Here is a 15,748-nt window from a genome sequence, read left to right on the forward strand (position 1 = left end):
ATCACCTGACCTCAATCCAATTAAGCATGTATTGCACTTGCTGAAGACAACACTGAAGGGAAAATATAAAAAATGAGGAAAGCAAGAAAGTTTAAAATAAAAAGGTATTATAATAATATTAATTTGATTTATTTCTCAATCTTTATAGTGTACATGAGCAATATCACACGAGTAGTAGTGCGATGTGGCTGTATATTGGTACTGGTGGGAGGCGTGTACAGCCACATTGCACTGCTACTCGTGTGATACTGGGTTTATACAACAGTTTAATGTCATAATCATGTGCATAATAAAGAAAATCTAACACAGAGAGTTAAAAAACCATTTTATAAGAGGAACTACTTTCTTCCGCTATTCATTCACATCTGCAGCTGACGTCAACAGCAGAAACTGTTGCTAATTCACCAATGTTACTTTAGAGCAAGTATTTGAATGATTCTGTAGTGTAATGTCTAAAGCAGTGGCCACCAAACTTGTTCCTGGAGGGCCGGTGTCCTGCAGATTTTAGCTCCAACCCTAATCAGACACACCTGAACAAGCTAATCAAGGTCTTACTAGGTAAACCTGAAACATCCAGGAAAGTGTGTTGAGGCAAGTTGGAGCTAAACCCTGCAGGGACACCGGCCCTCCAGGACCGAGATTGGTGACCCCTGGTCTAAAGTAATAACAAAACAGGTGATTTTGCCCACATTTTAAGATTATAAGGCTGACCTTTAAAAGTACATTATGTTGTCCAACAGCTGCAATATTTGTGAAACTGTAGAATGTCCTATATGCTTGTCGCTGTATGTGGGCGGAGTAATACACAGAAGTGACGAATTAAGAGGCTGGATGAGTGCTGTTATTTGCAGAATATCGCACAACAGACAGAACTGGTGTATAAAGCAAAATAATAATTCATAATCTCTTCCCTCTTCAAAATATCACCACTTTCTTGTTTCTTTATTACATTTTTTGTCAAAAATTAAAAGTACAGTAACAAAACAAAGCAGGCAGTCATACCAAATTTTAGGAAGGGTTAATAAATAAATGAATAAATAAATAAATAAATGAATCAGCCTTGATGGTTTGGATGTAAAATCACCTAAATGGTTATTTGAGGTTAAATAGTTAAATGGCTATTAATGATCTATTTATTGTAGTGAACAGAATACACCAGAGGCAGAATTATCGCAATTATGTGAAAATCCCATTTTGGCACAAGAAACCTTGATTAAGTTGGCTTAAGTATGAATTGTGAAATACTCCAGAGTGCACAATATTAAACTGACTCATGTAATTGACCTTGAAAGGCAGTCTCAGTGCAGAGGACTCCTTAGCTCACCTCCACAGAGAATGCAGATTACATGATTTACATCAAGACATCTGGGATCCCACTAACATCTAGACAAAAGGCTTTCTCAGGGGGGTTCTGCTACAGTGAGCAAATCTCTGAGGTAAAACTTGTACAATAAACATACATCATGTATCCAGTGGCTTGTGCACTGATAGCACACGCAAACTTTAAAGGGACATTAAAAATGTAAATTCTGTCAACATTTACTCTGAGTTTCTTTCTTCTGTTGATGTTTTGAGGAAACCACTGACTTCAATATATTTTTCTGTTCCTACTATAGAATTTAATCTTCAGCTTTCTCCAAAATATGTTCTTTTGTGTTCACAGACAAAAGAAACACATAAAGCATAGGAACCACTTAAGGGGAGTATTTTTATTTTTATTTTTTTGCTGTCCCATGAGGAAACATAACCATTTTTCAACGTATTGGCATTTATACAATTTGTACTAATAGTCATTTATACCAAACGTCCAGTTTTAAAACAAGTTATTACACCAAACCCGTCGCTAAACATACCAATATAGCATCAAACCAATTCATAAGAAGCAGCCACTAAATCAACAATCTACGAATGGTCGTGAGATTGTGTTGGGGATTCAGAAAATCGGAATGAAAAACAATGCAAAGTTTAGAGACAAGAGCATTATCTCAGCATTAAATAACAAATATAAAATGTCCGTTTTGTGGATTATGCTGTATTTTTGTCCATTTTAAGTTTCTGATATGCTTCTAAATTTAAAAACGAGTACTAACACTAATGTTGAATACATCAATTATTAAACACATGCACATTTTGTCTCAAGTCAAAATATTAAAAATATTTTCTAGACAAGCAAAAAATATTGTCCTGTTTTAAGAAATATTATGTCAAATTTAAGTGTTTTTTTCTCTTAAAACCAGCATAAAAATCTGCCAGATAGGTAATCAAAATAAAATGATTTCAAATCAAATCAAATGAAAAACAATATTATTTTGTTAACACCATTGACAGATTATTTTGCTTGTTTTAAGGAAAAACTCACAAAATTTTGACTTATTGGGCTCTATTTTAACGATCTAGGCACAAAGTATAAAGTGCAGGGCACAAAAGCATTAAGGGCATGTCTGAATCCACTTTTGCTATTTTAAGGATGGAAAAATATACTCTGCACCCCGGCGCATGGTCTAACAGGGTTGTGCTTATTCTCTTAATGAGTTATGGGTGTGTTTTGAGTATAACGTCCATTAAACCAATCAGTCTCATCTCACATTCCCTTTAGGAGTCAGTTGCGTCGCGCCATGGCACATTTGCTATTTACATGGATGACTTCGTAAGTGGAAAAACATGCAAACAAATGCAAATTTTTATGAATAAACTGAAAAAAAAGCCACCGGATAAAGAAGGCATGGAGGTAGTTTTTTTTTTAGATTATGTAGAAAATAATATATTTTAATCCTTAATTTTTTTTTCATTTGTAAAGATATTTGTGTATTGCTGTACATCCTGCATGTATTAAGTAATGTGTAATGGTTTAAACCTGCATAGGCACATAACTAATGAGCCCAGCGCTAGACTTTAGACCAGCTTTGAGATGGTCAATGGCGCAGTCTGTTTCAGTTCCACAAAACAGCAATGCACCAACAATGTGTCTTAACACATCCTTTTTAAACTGGCACACCCATGAGCTCAAAGTGGCATAAATGGATTTGCTATTTAAACAATGTGGTGGGAAAAAAGGAAAATTAAAGTTGGGCTGTTCTAAAAATAGCAACAAAGCTCGCCATGCACTTGCACCTTATTGCGCCGGTTGTATGATAGGGCCCTTAATTTCTGTAAACAAGACAATTTTTTTCTTGTCTAGACAATTCTTTTTGATTTAAGAATTAAGAAATTAGGACTACCTTATACCCCAAGACACTAATTTAAAAAGCTTAATGTAAACGATTCACAATATAAATTCCAGAAAAGTCAGGGAGTCAAAGGGAAAATAATATGAATGAAAGTGTGCTAGTGTTCAATATAAATGAGTTTACAGGTGTGTGTCTAGGATTTAGCTGTCTCCGATTCCTGTGTGAAAGAGAGAACGATCGACTGTGCACTAATCAATATCTATCCCAAAGCACATAACCTGGAGAGACTCTGGATATACAACATAAGCCAGTAGAGGATGCAAAGGACGATATGACTTTGTAAACCGTTCAGTTTCTAGGAGAAAGAATTTTACCAACAATCAGACGTGATTAAGTATTTGACCAATCAATAAAGAGCAGGCTTCTTTTTTTATTAGTCTCAGTCTCAGATGGCACATCCACAGACCAGTGAAGACAGAAATTTGAAGTTTTCTGAAATGCTGTAGACCTCAATGCCTACTTTCAAAATCAAGCAAACAATTTTACAGTAAATGAGATAGAAATAGCAATGTGAATTTAGACAGCTGAAAGTGGCATTATTTTATGATACAAGCAGCAATCATTCTTTTGCTTTATAAAAGCAACCAAAAATTGTATTGCATTCTGCTTTTTGTTATTCTTTTATTAGCAAGTTATTTATTTTTTATGTATATAATATTTTATAATTAGTAGTCAGCTATGTAGTTTATAATTAGACTTCTTATAGAATTTGCCATTAAATTATTTACCATTTCATTATTATTATTATTATTATTATTATTATTATTATCATTATTATTATCATTATTAACAATATTAGTATTATATTATAAATTTGTTAAATTATATTCATATTAATATTATTATATAAAAAAATATAATTTACTGAATTATAAAATTATATTATTATTTTATTATATAAGCTAATAAAATTATGTGGTACAAATAATAATAATAATAATAATAATAATAATAATAATTAATCATTTTCCTTCAGCTTAGTCTCTATTTCAGAGGTCACCACAGCAGAATAACCCGCCAACTGGCATATGTTTTATGCAGTGGATGCCCTTCCAGCTGCAACCCAGTACTGGGAAACACCTATATACTTTTATTCACACATACACACACACACACACACACACACACACACACACACACACACACACTACAGCTAATTTAGTTAATTCAATTTACTGTACCTATAGCGCATACACTAGATATCGCGTTCAAAGGTTCATTTCAAAGGAGCGCTAACCTGTACTAAGAAACAATTATCATCATCATCATCATAATAATAATCATAATTTAATAGATTTTTCAATGGATATTTGTTTTCAAGATTTAGATTTAAGAGAATGTCTCAATTTCAAAATGTTAATTTCATTATGATGTTGTAAATCAGTCTTTTTTTTAACATTTGTTGGATTTTGTTGGTCAGATGACATCCAAAATTATACTCAAATTATTTAATAAACAAATTTTTCATCATTACTTTTTTTCATGCTTCTGCTCATCTTGGCTGACAGAATACTGTTAAAACAGGTTTTGGTTTGTAGACAGTTACCAGACAAGACTTGCTGTTAACAGGTTTTGGGTATTAGACAACTCTTCTGGCTGCTTGTTTGGATCCTAAGCAGATCTTGGATCTGGGGGTAGATCTGATTTATCTGGCATGGAGACTGTGATCTTACACAGCATAGAATAGAAGCACACAACTGAAATCCGCTCAGCAGATCTTACTACTTACTGTGCAGGGTTTTACTAGTAGCCTAAAATTTAATGGGCAAAGCAGCTGTCAATCTGAATATGCCATTGCCACCCTGGCCCTTATAATAGGGCTGAACAATAATTTCATTATTTGACTATCACATAATAAAATCTCATGCAATATTTTGTAGAGCTTGGCAGAGAACTATAGCTCTGTCTAGTAAATGCTACTCCAGCTGCACATAAACAAACACCAACTGCAAAGATGCTAAAAATGCTGTGAGTCCGGCAGTAATTGAAGGTTTTCAGGAACACACTTGATAAAGTGAGAGCATATGGGGAACAGTAAACTGACAGAACTTATAGGTCTGTTTTATTTGAGATGCTTAATAGCACATAAACTTGGCCAAAATAAGGTGTAAAATAGACCAGACTTGTAATGAGTCAAAAGGGTAAGTGATGCTTTCTCCACTGAGATTCTTTCTGCCAATATTTCGATATTCATTTGGAGGGAAAGCTGTTGCTGCAGTTCTGGTTTTCACACTGAAAGAAAATGATTTTCTTACTTTGAGTTTTTGTCTTTTTTCTAGAACAAATTAACTACAAAAGTTAATTTTTCTAGAAAGTTTTTTTTTTCTCTTTAAACCAAGCAAATTAATCTGCCAATGATAAAATAAGCCAAAAAAGAAAAGAAAAAAAAGTTTATTTTGCTTACCTCACTGGCATATATACTGCATTTTTTAAGAAAAAAGTTTTTTCTTTCTGAAATGAAAATGCTTCTTGATTTAATCATTTTATAATATTTGGACTAGAAACAAGACAAAAACTGTAAGAAAAGAATTTTCAGTGCTGTCTCAAAACTATCAAGCTCTTTAAAAGTTTAAATTAATGTAAAGAAGAACCCTAAAGCATTATCTTCAGAACTGTATACTGTACTTTTAAGGAGCCCAGACAAAGGAAATAATTGTTCAATCATGCACTTTCGAAAAGTTGAAAGGTTTAAAATATGTTAGGGTCTTCTAAGTTTTACTTGAAAAAGCCAACTGCAACTTCAAATAGAACTCTTTTCTCCCAGAAAACAATAAGTGCCACATCAGTTTCACATTTGAAATCGAGCATCATTGTTGAACACAAGTCTGAATCCAAAACAATCAAAAACGTCCTTCAGCGGTAGTTAATGTGTCAGTGCTCTTTAAATAAGGGATTCATAAAGATAAACAACATAATCATATTTCAGAGGAACTCAAGTTAGACCAAGTTTAGACTGCATAATTTTCAAAGTAGTTGAATCACTGATGTTTTTTTACTGTGTGCCTATCTGGAGTAAGATTCCGTCGCTGCTGTGATCACAATGGGGTTTCACAATGCATGACTTTACAACAGAAAGAATCGCAGACAGCTTTGTCTTGGTCAGCAAACTAAATCTCATAACCATACACATGCGAGAAGTTACATAGAGAGGTAGGCTATACGTAGATAATGTAGTATATCTTTTGTTATTAATTAAATAATCAGAAAGAAGCCTTAAGTGGGGTAGTAAATGTACGTAATTTGCTTACCTGGGTTTTAAAGGAAATTAGCAATTTCTCCTCAACCTTTTTCAACCTGGTTGAGATATTGCTCAGACGAAATGTCAAACAGACATGGGTGCTCCTGACAAATACACACTAGTTTTTCCTCCATTTCTTGGGTTCAAATAGACCAAAAATAAGCACTTTAAACTTCTCCGCCAACCTCCCACTGGCCTGCAGATTCCCACTCTAGTGGATGCTGCTCTCTCATTGGCTGTAGGTGATGGCTGATGTTATTTTCAATCAGAACACATTTCACACAGCATGATTTGAATCACCAACAGCTCCAGATATTTAGCATGCCAAATATCTCACAGGTGTCAGAGACTCTAGTCAGGGTGCTTTCACAGTAGCACGTTTGGTTTGCACCTGTGTTTATTTGACATCATAGTATGGTGTGTTTAGCTAGTGTGAACGTGTCTTCTAAACTCTGGTGCGTACCCCCAAACCGTACCTGAGTCCGCCTGAAAGAGGTGGTCTGGGGTACGGTTCGCGCAAACTCTGGGACGCTTAACTTCTGATATGAATGCAATCATACCAAATAACGGAAGAGAACCATCAACTGTACACAAATTATTGCTTTCATTTTGTTCATTTGCGTGTGTGTCTTTGTATCGCCTACTGTACCTTGCTGACAAGCTCAACTGAGCCAGGGCAAGCAAAGTGATAATGTCTGCTTGTCTCCTTCAAAAACAACTCCTACATGGCGTTAAGTTCTGAATGTTTATAATATTATTGCGGCAAACAGACATGAGCTGCTCTCTGTATGTCCAAAACCAAAAGATTCCATAAAAGCGGAACGACCGCTTGATGATGCAAGCGTATCAGGGTTTAGACTGAAGAAAGACAGGATGCAAACCTACCGAGAAGGTGGCAAGAGGGGACAATCGAACTCGGGTACAGTCCAGGCAATTGAACCAAGTGTGAAAGCACCCCCAGATCGTGTATTTGATCATTCATATTGTGTGATTGTTACTCACAAGAACGAGCACTAATTTTCCTGTGATTGCTGACATTTGTCAGCGATTTCTCAAAACCTGTCCGTGAGTCAAAATCGGGGCTAAAATCATGCAGTCTGAACATAAGTGAAAAAAATGAAAAGGATTTAAGATTCTTTTATTTTTTATTTTTTTACTTATTCTCATGTGCCCTGGATTTATGATTTAGTTGTTTAAATATTTGTTTCTAGTGTGATTTTAACATGTGAAGCTCACGTGTTTTTGCAAGTAATGTTCCAAGTGCCACAAATTAAGCATTCAATTGACCCTTCGCTAAGCCTCCTTAGTTGCTGTTGCTATGCCTGTCAAGCTTTCGTGCCTGGCACGTCTATTACAATGTCAGACATTCCCATGGATAAAATTTGTCATTTTTGGTGAACAGGTATAAAAAAAGCCAGACAAAAAAGGACTGCAGTATGCATTATAGGGGTATATTCACAACTTAATAGGCAACCGATTAGAGAATAATTGAATCAAAATTGAAGTTAGGTTAGCCGCCTCATACACTGACCATTCAAACAGCTTAGTTCATGCACAGCAGGAGAGGTAAAATGTAAAAATAATCTAAAAATAACAAATTTAACCGTGATTTCTCTTTTTTTCTCTTTTTTTAACCAAAAAGCCTGATAGATTAATTGTTGTGCAATGAAATAAAGTGTTACTAACCAACAAGGAAACACACATGGACAGTGCTTTTACATCATTCATTCATAAAAAGAGCAGCCAGAAAGGGAAAATTGATGAATTTGTGCCAAATATTAGCATCATTGCCCCATAACAATGTACAGTAATTGTAACTGTCAGTATGTTTGTGTGCCCTTTATCCAGTTTCTATTCTAATTTCCAGTAAAGTGGAAGAAATAAATAAATAAATTGAAATGTAAATCAAAGAATAGCAAGAGAAAAAAAAATAGCAGAAGTGAACAAATAGATTTTCCCTACCAGCAAATATTAATCTGACACTAAATATAAAAGCAGACACTAACCCGGTATAAAGCCGTCACCAATGACTAAATCTCTAAAAGACAGACGAAAACATCAGTGAATTGTAGCTCTGACATGGGCTCGAGGGTTATAAATGACTAAAAACAGCAGCGGGTGAAGTATACTGATCGCAAGTGCTCAGATTGTGATCACATCTCGGTTTTGTTCTGTTGATATGTAATTTCAAATATTCATTGCTTGAAACAGATGGAAATATGATTGCTTTTAGTATGACTACTATTGCGAGGGCTTAAAAGGAGCAATGCTCATAATATCGAGCGAAAAAAAGGAAAAAGACAGCTGGGAAACATAACCTGCTTTGCATTTTTGTAGGAAACACAGTTTAGATCTTTTTAGGGTAAGAGGTGTGTGAGTTATTGCTGTCAGCCTATCATTAAATGTGTCAGGAAAATCGAAACAAAACCAACTTAACTCCGCTCCTTTAGCGCCCCTCACTGAGCTTGATCCACTCTGGTGTTTCTCCCCTTGGGTTTTAGGTTTTGAAAAGGGGAAAATTTCCACCACCCTGTCTAAACTTTTAGGATACAGGTTTCAAATTTGCACAATCCACATGCACAACACTTTGGCTTGTTTCGCTCGCTCGAAAGCTTGACAGAGCCCCTGCGAATGGCTACAGTTGCTAAGCCACGATTGATGGGTGGCGGTTTTTGGGTGTGGTTTAGCAAAGGGTCAATTCCTTTTGTTTGTACACTCAAAAAAATACTTTTTCTGTTTGTTCAAACTGTTTATTTAAAATGAGTTGAAACAACACAATTCTTTAGATTTTTGTGGGAACAACTTAATTGTTTTATGTTCAATCAACCTAAAACAATTAAGTTAACTTAATCGATTTGTATTGGGACAATATAAATGAATTGTGTGGAACTGAACATTTCTTTACACAGTGTATCAGAAACTGGTCTAAAGCAACAAAATAACAGGTCCGCTCACCTCATCCACGTTTTCAAAAGCGTTGATGATGTCATAGGGCAGACAGGACAGCAAGTCTATAACGAACCAGGTCTTGAGGTAATTCATCCTGATCAGGTTGGGGTCTGAGATCACCTCTCCTCCAGGCCCGACAAACGTGGTGTGGAAGTTAAGCACGATGTCTACGAGGAAGATGACATCCACAACGCTGTCCAGAACCAGCCACGTGACGTTATTCTGTTTGGTCTTGAAGGAGACATTGTAAGGAACCATGATGGCAGTGTAGAAGGTAAGAATGAGGATGACCCAGTCCCAGGTGGTCTTAAAGGTACAGTAGTGTAAGATGATGTGAGGCGGGGTTTTGGGGGCTTCCTGCTTGTACTGCGGAAGGATATCAGAGCCCAGCTGAAGAACCTGAGAAAGACAAACAAGGCAAAAAGAGATAAAGGATCTCTGAGGAGATAAACAGAAATAAAATACACCAAAGTTCACAAGTTTATGAATATTAATGAATTGATTTAGCATTTATGTTCAATTTGATGCATGGTTACATTTTCACAAAGATAAAACTTTTCATTTTTAAAAACTAAAACTTTATTAAAACATTTTATGTTTTCAATAATAACAGATGATATCAAATTATCTTGAAAAAAATGTTTATACGAGTTTTTAGAGATTTATTTTAAAAACATGAACTCCCACTATATCTACAGTATTTATGACTGTCACTCTATGTTTTGGTATTTACTAAATTCATTAATTTAAAAATTTTTGACTGTCCCTACATTGTGGTCAACTCTGTTACATCAGTTCTAAAAAGGCATAACACTGACAGAAAAAGCATACGACTTGCTCCAAGTAATGTCACTTCCTCTGGCAGGAAACTCTTAGAAGGTGTTAAGGCATGCAATTATTGTTGTCATTAATTTTTACAAAATCTTTAAATTACATCAATAGTAGATTAATTATACGTCAAATTTGTTATTGCAGCCTGATCGTATATGGAAACGTAAGTATTTTTTGTTTTGTCAGTTCAGTGGCGAATTCATAGCAGTTTAGTTGATTGAAAATGTACGATTTTTAAAAGGAGGCATGGCACCCAACCCCGCCCCTAAACCCAACCATCACTGAGGGATAAGAAAATCAAACTAAATTATAGGAATGAGTTTCATAAAACCTAGCCACTAAATCAAAAAGTTACAAACTGCCGTGATGTTGTGTTGATCATTGTGATACTTCAGTGAAATTTACTTTTTGAAAACTATAATATGAAGAAAATACCAAACAGCAACCTTCCGCTCTCCCTCAAGAAGCTAATGCGGAAGTAACTGAAAGAAACTGAAATTTTGCTAGTCCTGGCTCCATAATAGAGCAAATTTCTATTGACCTCACAGTTGAAATGGCCAAGTTTACAGCAGAAAAAAGGTGTTCACAGCCTGGTACAAGGAACAATTTTGGTTTATATAGCTAATATTACCCTTCATAATAACTGTGAGGAGGTGATTTTTTTATAACTCATCTATTTCCTTTAAATTAAGTTATATTAAGTCTGCTTAAGGGCGTGGCCACTTGAGTGACAGCTCGGTCTTGTTGATTACTATCATGTCACCTCAGCTGATTCTGGGTTATTAGCCGATGAATTCGGCTAATATATATATATATATATATATTGTGCTTTTGTTTTGTTTAATGTGGTTTTACACAGTCAGTTGCCTTTTGGAATTATTTCCTACAATTATCAGATAATATGGCATGCTGTGTGCACTTAACTGTGCTCACAAACCTTTCAAGTGGCCTCCATTTCCCAGGTGAGTAAAATTATACACTTATATATCTTTTCTATAAATGTATTTGGTTTAAGATAATTTATCATTTATAGTTTTCTTTAGAACTGTAATGCACTCCAAAATCTTACAGATTGATTAGCTGTAGGCTAAAAAACAGTCATCTGAAACATTGTCATACAGTGTTACGCCTTGATTTCATAAATAGCTTTGGATTTACTAAGACAGACTATATTTTAAGCATTTGGAACGTCAAATGAACAATGCTTGGAGACTCAATGTATTACAACAGTGTTTTTAAAAGACTAAGCTTTAGTCTTTACTTTATTAATATAGTGTACATCCAAGCACATGTGGTCAGAACACAAACGAATCACAGGTAATGAAGTATTGGGAGTGCTCCGCCTCTTTGCCCTTTTTTGGTCACCCCCAGTAGTGGCGACAGTTGGCCACGCCTACTTGTAGCTTCATTAGTGCTCTAGAAACAAATGAGCGACGCCACGAATACAACATCCATTTCTTTTAGAGTCTATGGAAAATACATCAAATTCTGTGTCATGCCATGTGGTATCTGGTTTGAGGTTAGCATCTTGAGCTAGAGCACAAAAAAGAGAAACATGTCAACTATGTTAGTGGTTGAAAATGTTTAACAAGAAGTTAAACAACAATCAGTAACTGAATCAAATGTTCTCATATCACATTATATCATTTTGCATTAATAATGGATTCAGTTTTCTGTAAATTAAACGTGTTCTATATCATTCCAGTTTAAGGGAAATGAATGCACAATGCACCATGATTCATATAAATTTAGATATCTTAAGCAATAATGTGAGAATGAAAATGAATGTAAAAAAACCCCTCAGGAACGTGTGTGTGTTTCAATATTGATACTAGCTCTGGCTTCCCTGGACAATACACTGTTCATTGTATACTTTGTGTAACCCCACCGGTCCTACACCACCCAACCCGCTCCAAGCTGTGATCGAACCGGCGACCTTACCAATGGGAGTCGGTTGCTCTAACAAGGAGGCATAAGACCATGGCCTCTAGTGTCTGTTGCCAGAGCACCTTTAGAGGTCAGAGGGGTGAGGTTTACCTGCATAGCACTTACTAGCTGGCCTCCATTACACTTACATGTCTGTATAACAAAGTTGCTTTACTTAGAGACTGAACACAATTTCCTCTTCGAGAGAAAAAGACGAACAGAAGAGTATGAAAGGAGAAAGACAGACTGAGATCGCATGCTGTATCGATCTGCTCTATTTATAAATTTTGTAAAAAAATGTCTAATAGAGATGCAAGAAAAGAATTTGAATGCAAAACAGGTGGTTATATTTTGAATGCTAAGAAATGGTTCAGTGTAAAATTTGTTATATTTGATATAGTGTAAAATAAGTTTATACAACAAAAATAAATGTGCATTAAAGTCAAATCAGCATCTAAAATGTAGATTTTCTGGCATCAAAAGATAGATTGGTTTCATTTTCTTGAAGATTTTCTTTTTAAATCATTGTAAAATTGAGGCACTGCTATGAAATGGAAATGAAAGAGGTACAATAACAATTTGTTAAGCAATTTAAAAGATTCATTTAAAACATTCGTATTTTTTTAATGTAGAAAATAGTTGTTTTCATCATTTATATAGTCGTTAAGTTTTAGGCATAAAAACCCTAATCTGCATTAAGAGCACCATTGGTATTAATTTTGATCTGTGTTAAACTGTATTCAATTTCTGAAAATCATTCATTCATTTTCCTTCGGCTTAATCTCTACTTAAGAGGTCCCACAGTGGAATGAACCGCCAACTATTACAGCATATGTTTTACACAGGGGATGCCCTTCCAGCCACAATCCAGTACTGGGAAACAATCGTACATACTCATTCACATTTATACACTACGGGCAATTTAGTTTATTAAGTTCACCTCCCAGCAAGCATTTTTTGTTTTTGAAAGATGTCTAATAGGCATCTAAATATAGTCGTCTTGGCTAAAACAAATTTAGGCTGTAAGTGAAAATCTAATAGTCATCTAAAAATAGACCAAAACTAGACTAATCATCAAATAAACAGGAATGAATGACTACACATATAAGTCTTTTTAGTCTGTCTATTTGAACACTGGTCTAGTTTTGGCCTATTATTAGATGTCTATTAGATTGACAGCCCAAGTTTAACCTTGTTTTAGCCAAGCTGTCTATGTTTTGATGTCTATGAGACGTCTATTAAACGAAAAATTATGTACTGGGCTATAGCTCAAGTCTTTGGACTGCGGGGGAAATCAGAGCACACAGAGGAAACCCAAACCAGCATGGGGAGAACATGCAAACTCCACACAGAAATGCCAACTGACCCAACTGGGACTCAAACCAGCGACCCTCTTGCTATGAGGCGACAGTGCTGACCACTGAGCCACCATGCCGCCTCTTGAAAATCTAAAAATCTTCTTTAATGTTCTACTGAGAGAGAAAATTCACCTACATCTGACAGAAAGTTCAAATTGATTCTTTAACTGGATCATTTTACCAAGCAAAGGGAAATGAGAAACTAAAATCTCAGTAAAGCAATGTTTGTTTCCTGCAACATACTATGATTCTTGTAATGTTCACAAACAAAAACTCTTCACAGTGCATAAGATTCAGACAATCCAAAGCTTCCTGACACACAAAACAATACTCAATTAATATAATATAAAATAACCCAATGACCTTGTCTTGAACACAGCAGTGACAGTAACAAATGAGGAAAGCCGAAAAAAGTGAACAGAGGTTATGGGACACACACATCCACTCTTCACCAGTGTTAATTATTAATAGCAGCTTCTGGATGCCCACTGTAGACTTGCGCTGTCCAACAGACACATGTGAGATTGCGTTACAGCAGCGTCCTGTGTGTGATTCTATTACAAGTTTGTCCTCCGTTAGATGAAGTTTTGTATAACCTTGTACTGCACAGTCAAGGATGTAAGCAAATGCTGCTACTGTGTGTGTGTGTGTGTTCTTACCTCTGCAAGTCTGGAGGGTTTGTGTGACGTGACGTCGGTTCTGCTGACAGGCGTGATCTGCTGAATGGTGCTTTTGCTGTTGGTCAACGCTCGAGTCAAACGTGCAAACTTGGTCCAACCTAAAAGATATTTACGTACTGAGTGAAAGACACATAATACATTTTACCCTAAAAAAAACTGTACAATGGAAACACAATTTAGTATTTTGCTTTAATAAACGTTTTAAAGCAAAATTTTAAAAGTACCATGATATTAAATAATGTTTTTTAGATGTTAGTATCAGTATTGCTCGTTTTTAAGATATCTTTAAGCTAGTATGCTACAAATGATGTACATGATACTCTAGAATTCCTCCTAATATGCTGATTTGGTGCTCAAAAAACATTTGTCATCAATGTTGAAAACACTTCTTATTTCTACCTAAAACATGAAGCTTTTCTAATCTCTGATGAATAAAAACTTTAAGTATATTTGAAATGTTTTTGGAAAATGACTTGACTCTCACTTTAGATACCTCACAATTCCAACCCAGCATTGACTTTTTTCTTTAAACTTTAAGAAATAATTTCCAAAATTCAGATTTTATGTTTACATTTCAGATTTTTATTTATTTATTTATCTATTTTTTATTTATTTATTTATTTTTTTAGTTTTCTTCTCTCCAGGGATTCTGCAGGTTTCTTCAAGCCAAATTTAAGACTTTTTAAGACCATTAAGATTAAAATTTAGACTTATACAGGGGTAAACACAAATTTTTTTCTAATGGCCTAGTTGATTCTGTAAATTGTATTTCTATTAATATAAGATAAAGGGATGTGTTGCTTTAGTTTTCTCTGCCTGGTTAAAGAATTTATTTAGGTGAATTTGCTGAAATAAATGTCTAACAGCTATTGTAAACTGTATCTCTTTGCAATAAAAAACTTATATAAATAAAACTTATATAACTTATATAAAAAAAAATATTAAAAAAAAAGGTTTTGAGATGGGTTATTGGTAATGGGGTGTCAGTATGATCGAGCAGCTTTACTTGCACATAGAAAAATGAAGACTTTTTAAAAATGATTTCAGACCCACAAGACAATATTTCAGCAAAACAAAATTTTGTTTTTGAAGCTTAAGACATTAAGACTTTTTAAAGGGCCATGACACCCCCCACTTTCAGTTAGAGTCTACTACAGAATTTTTTCAAAAGATGCATGATTAATGGGCGTGGAGCTCCGCGAGCATCGGGCAGGAGTGGGCGTAGCCAGCAGGGGAGAACGTAAGCGAACAACTGTTGTTGTCAATTAGCTCACAAATTAAGACAAACCGTGGGGAGACGCATTAGTTTAAAGTTTACAAAGTTAAAATGCAAAGAAATGAAGATGCCCTGCTACATTTGTTATTCGTAATTTCATATACACATAACCACAATTTATATCATTATAAAGATAAGTGTGTTCATGTAAACCCTATAAATGAGGACTTCTCCCTCAATCCCTGTATCCAGCAGACTCAGTGCAGCAGGTCTCCTGACCTGTCTATTTTAACCATTAGCCCTGCTGGTAATCTGGAGGATTT

At 35.1% G+C, this 15,748-nt stretch overlaps 1 protein-coding gene across 1 annotated transcript in view; it reads right to left on the reverse strand.

Moving 5' to 3' along the window:
* The window catches only part of kcnh5b (potassium voltage-gated channel, subfamily H (eag-related), member 5b), an 82,811-nt gene that overhangs the window by 54,880 nt on the left and 12,183 nt on the right, over positions 1–15,748 (reverse strand). Inside the window, exons 5-6 of the mRNA XM_002664207.7 lie at positions 14,189–14,307; positions 9,421–9,813 (exon numbers count right to left, since the gene is read on the reverse strand). Of these exons, the coding sequence (XP_002664253.1) occupies positions 9,421–9,813; positions 14,189–14,307 (512 nt within the window). The remainder of the gene's footprint in view (positions 1–9,420; positions 9,814–14,188; positions 14,308–15,748) is intronic.

This window comes from Danio rerio, chromosome 13 (genome assembly GCF_049306965.1).
Source record: "Danio rerio strain Tuebingen ecotype United States chromosome 13, GRCz12tu, whole genome shotgun sequence".
In the NCBI taxonomy this organism is placed as follows: Eukaryota; Metazoa; Chordata; class Actinopteri; order Cypriniformes; family Danionidae; genus Danio; species Danio rerio.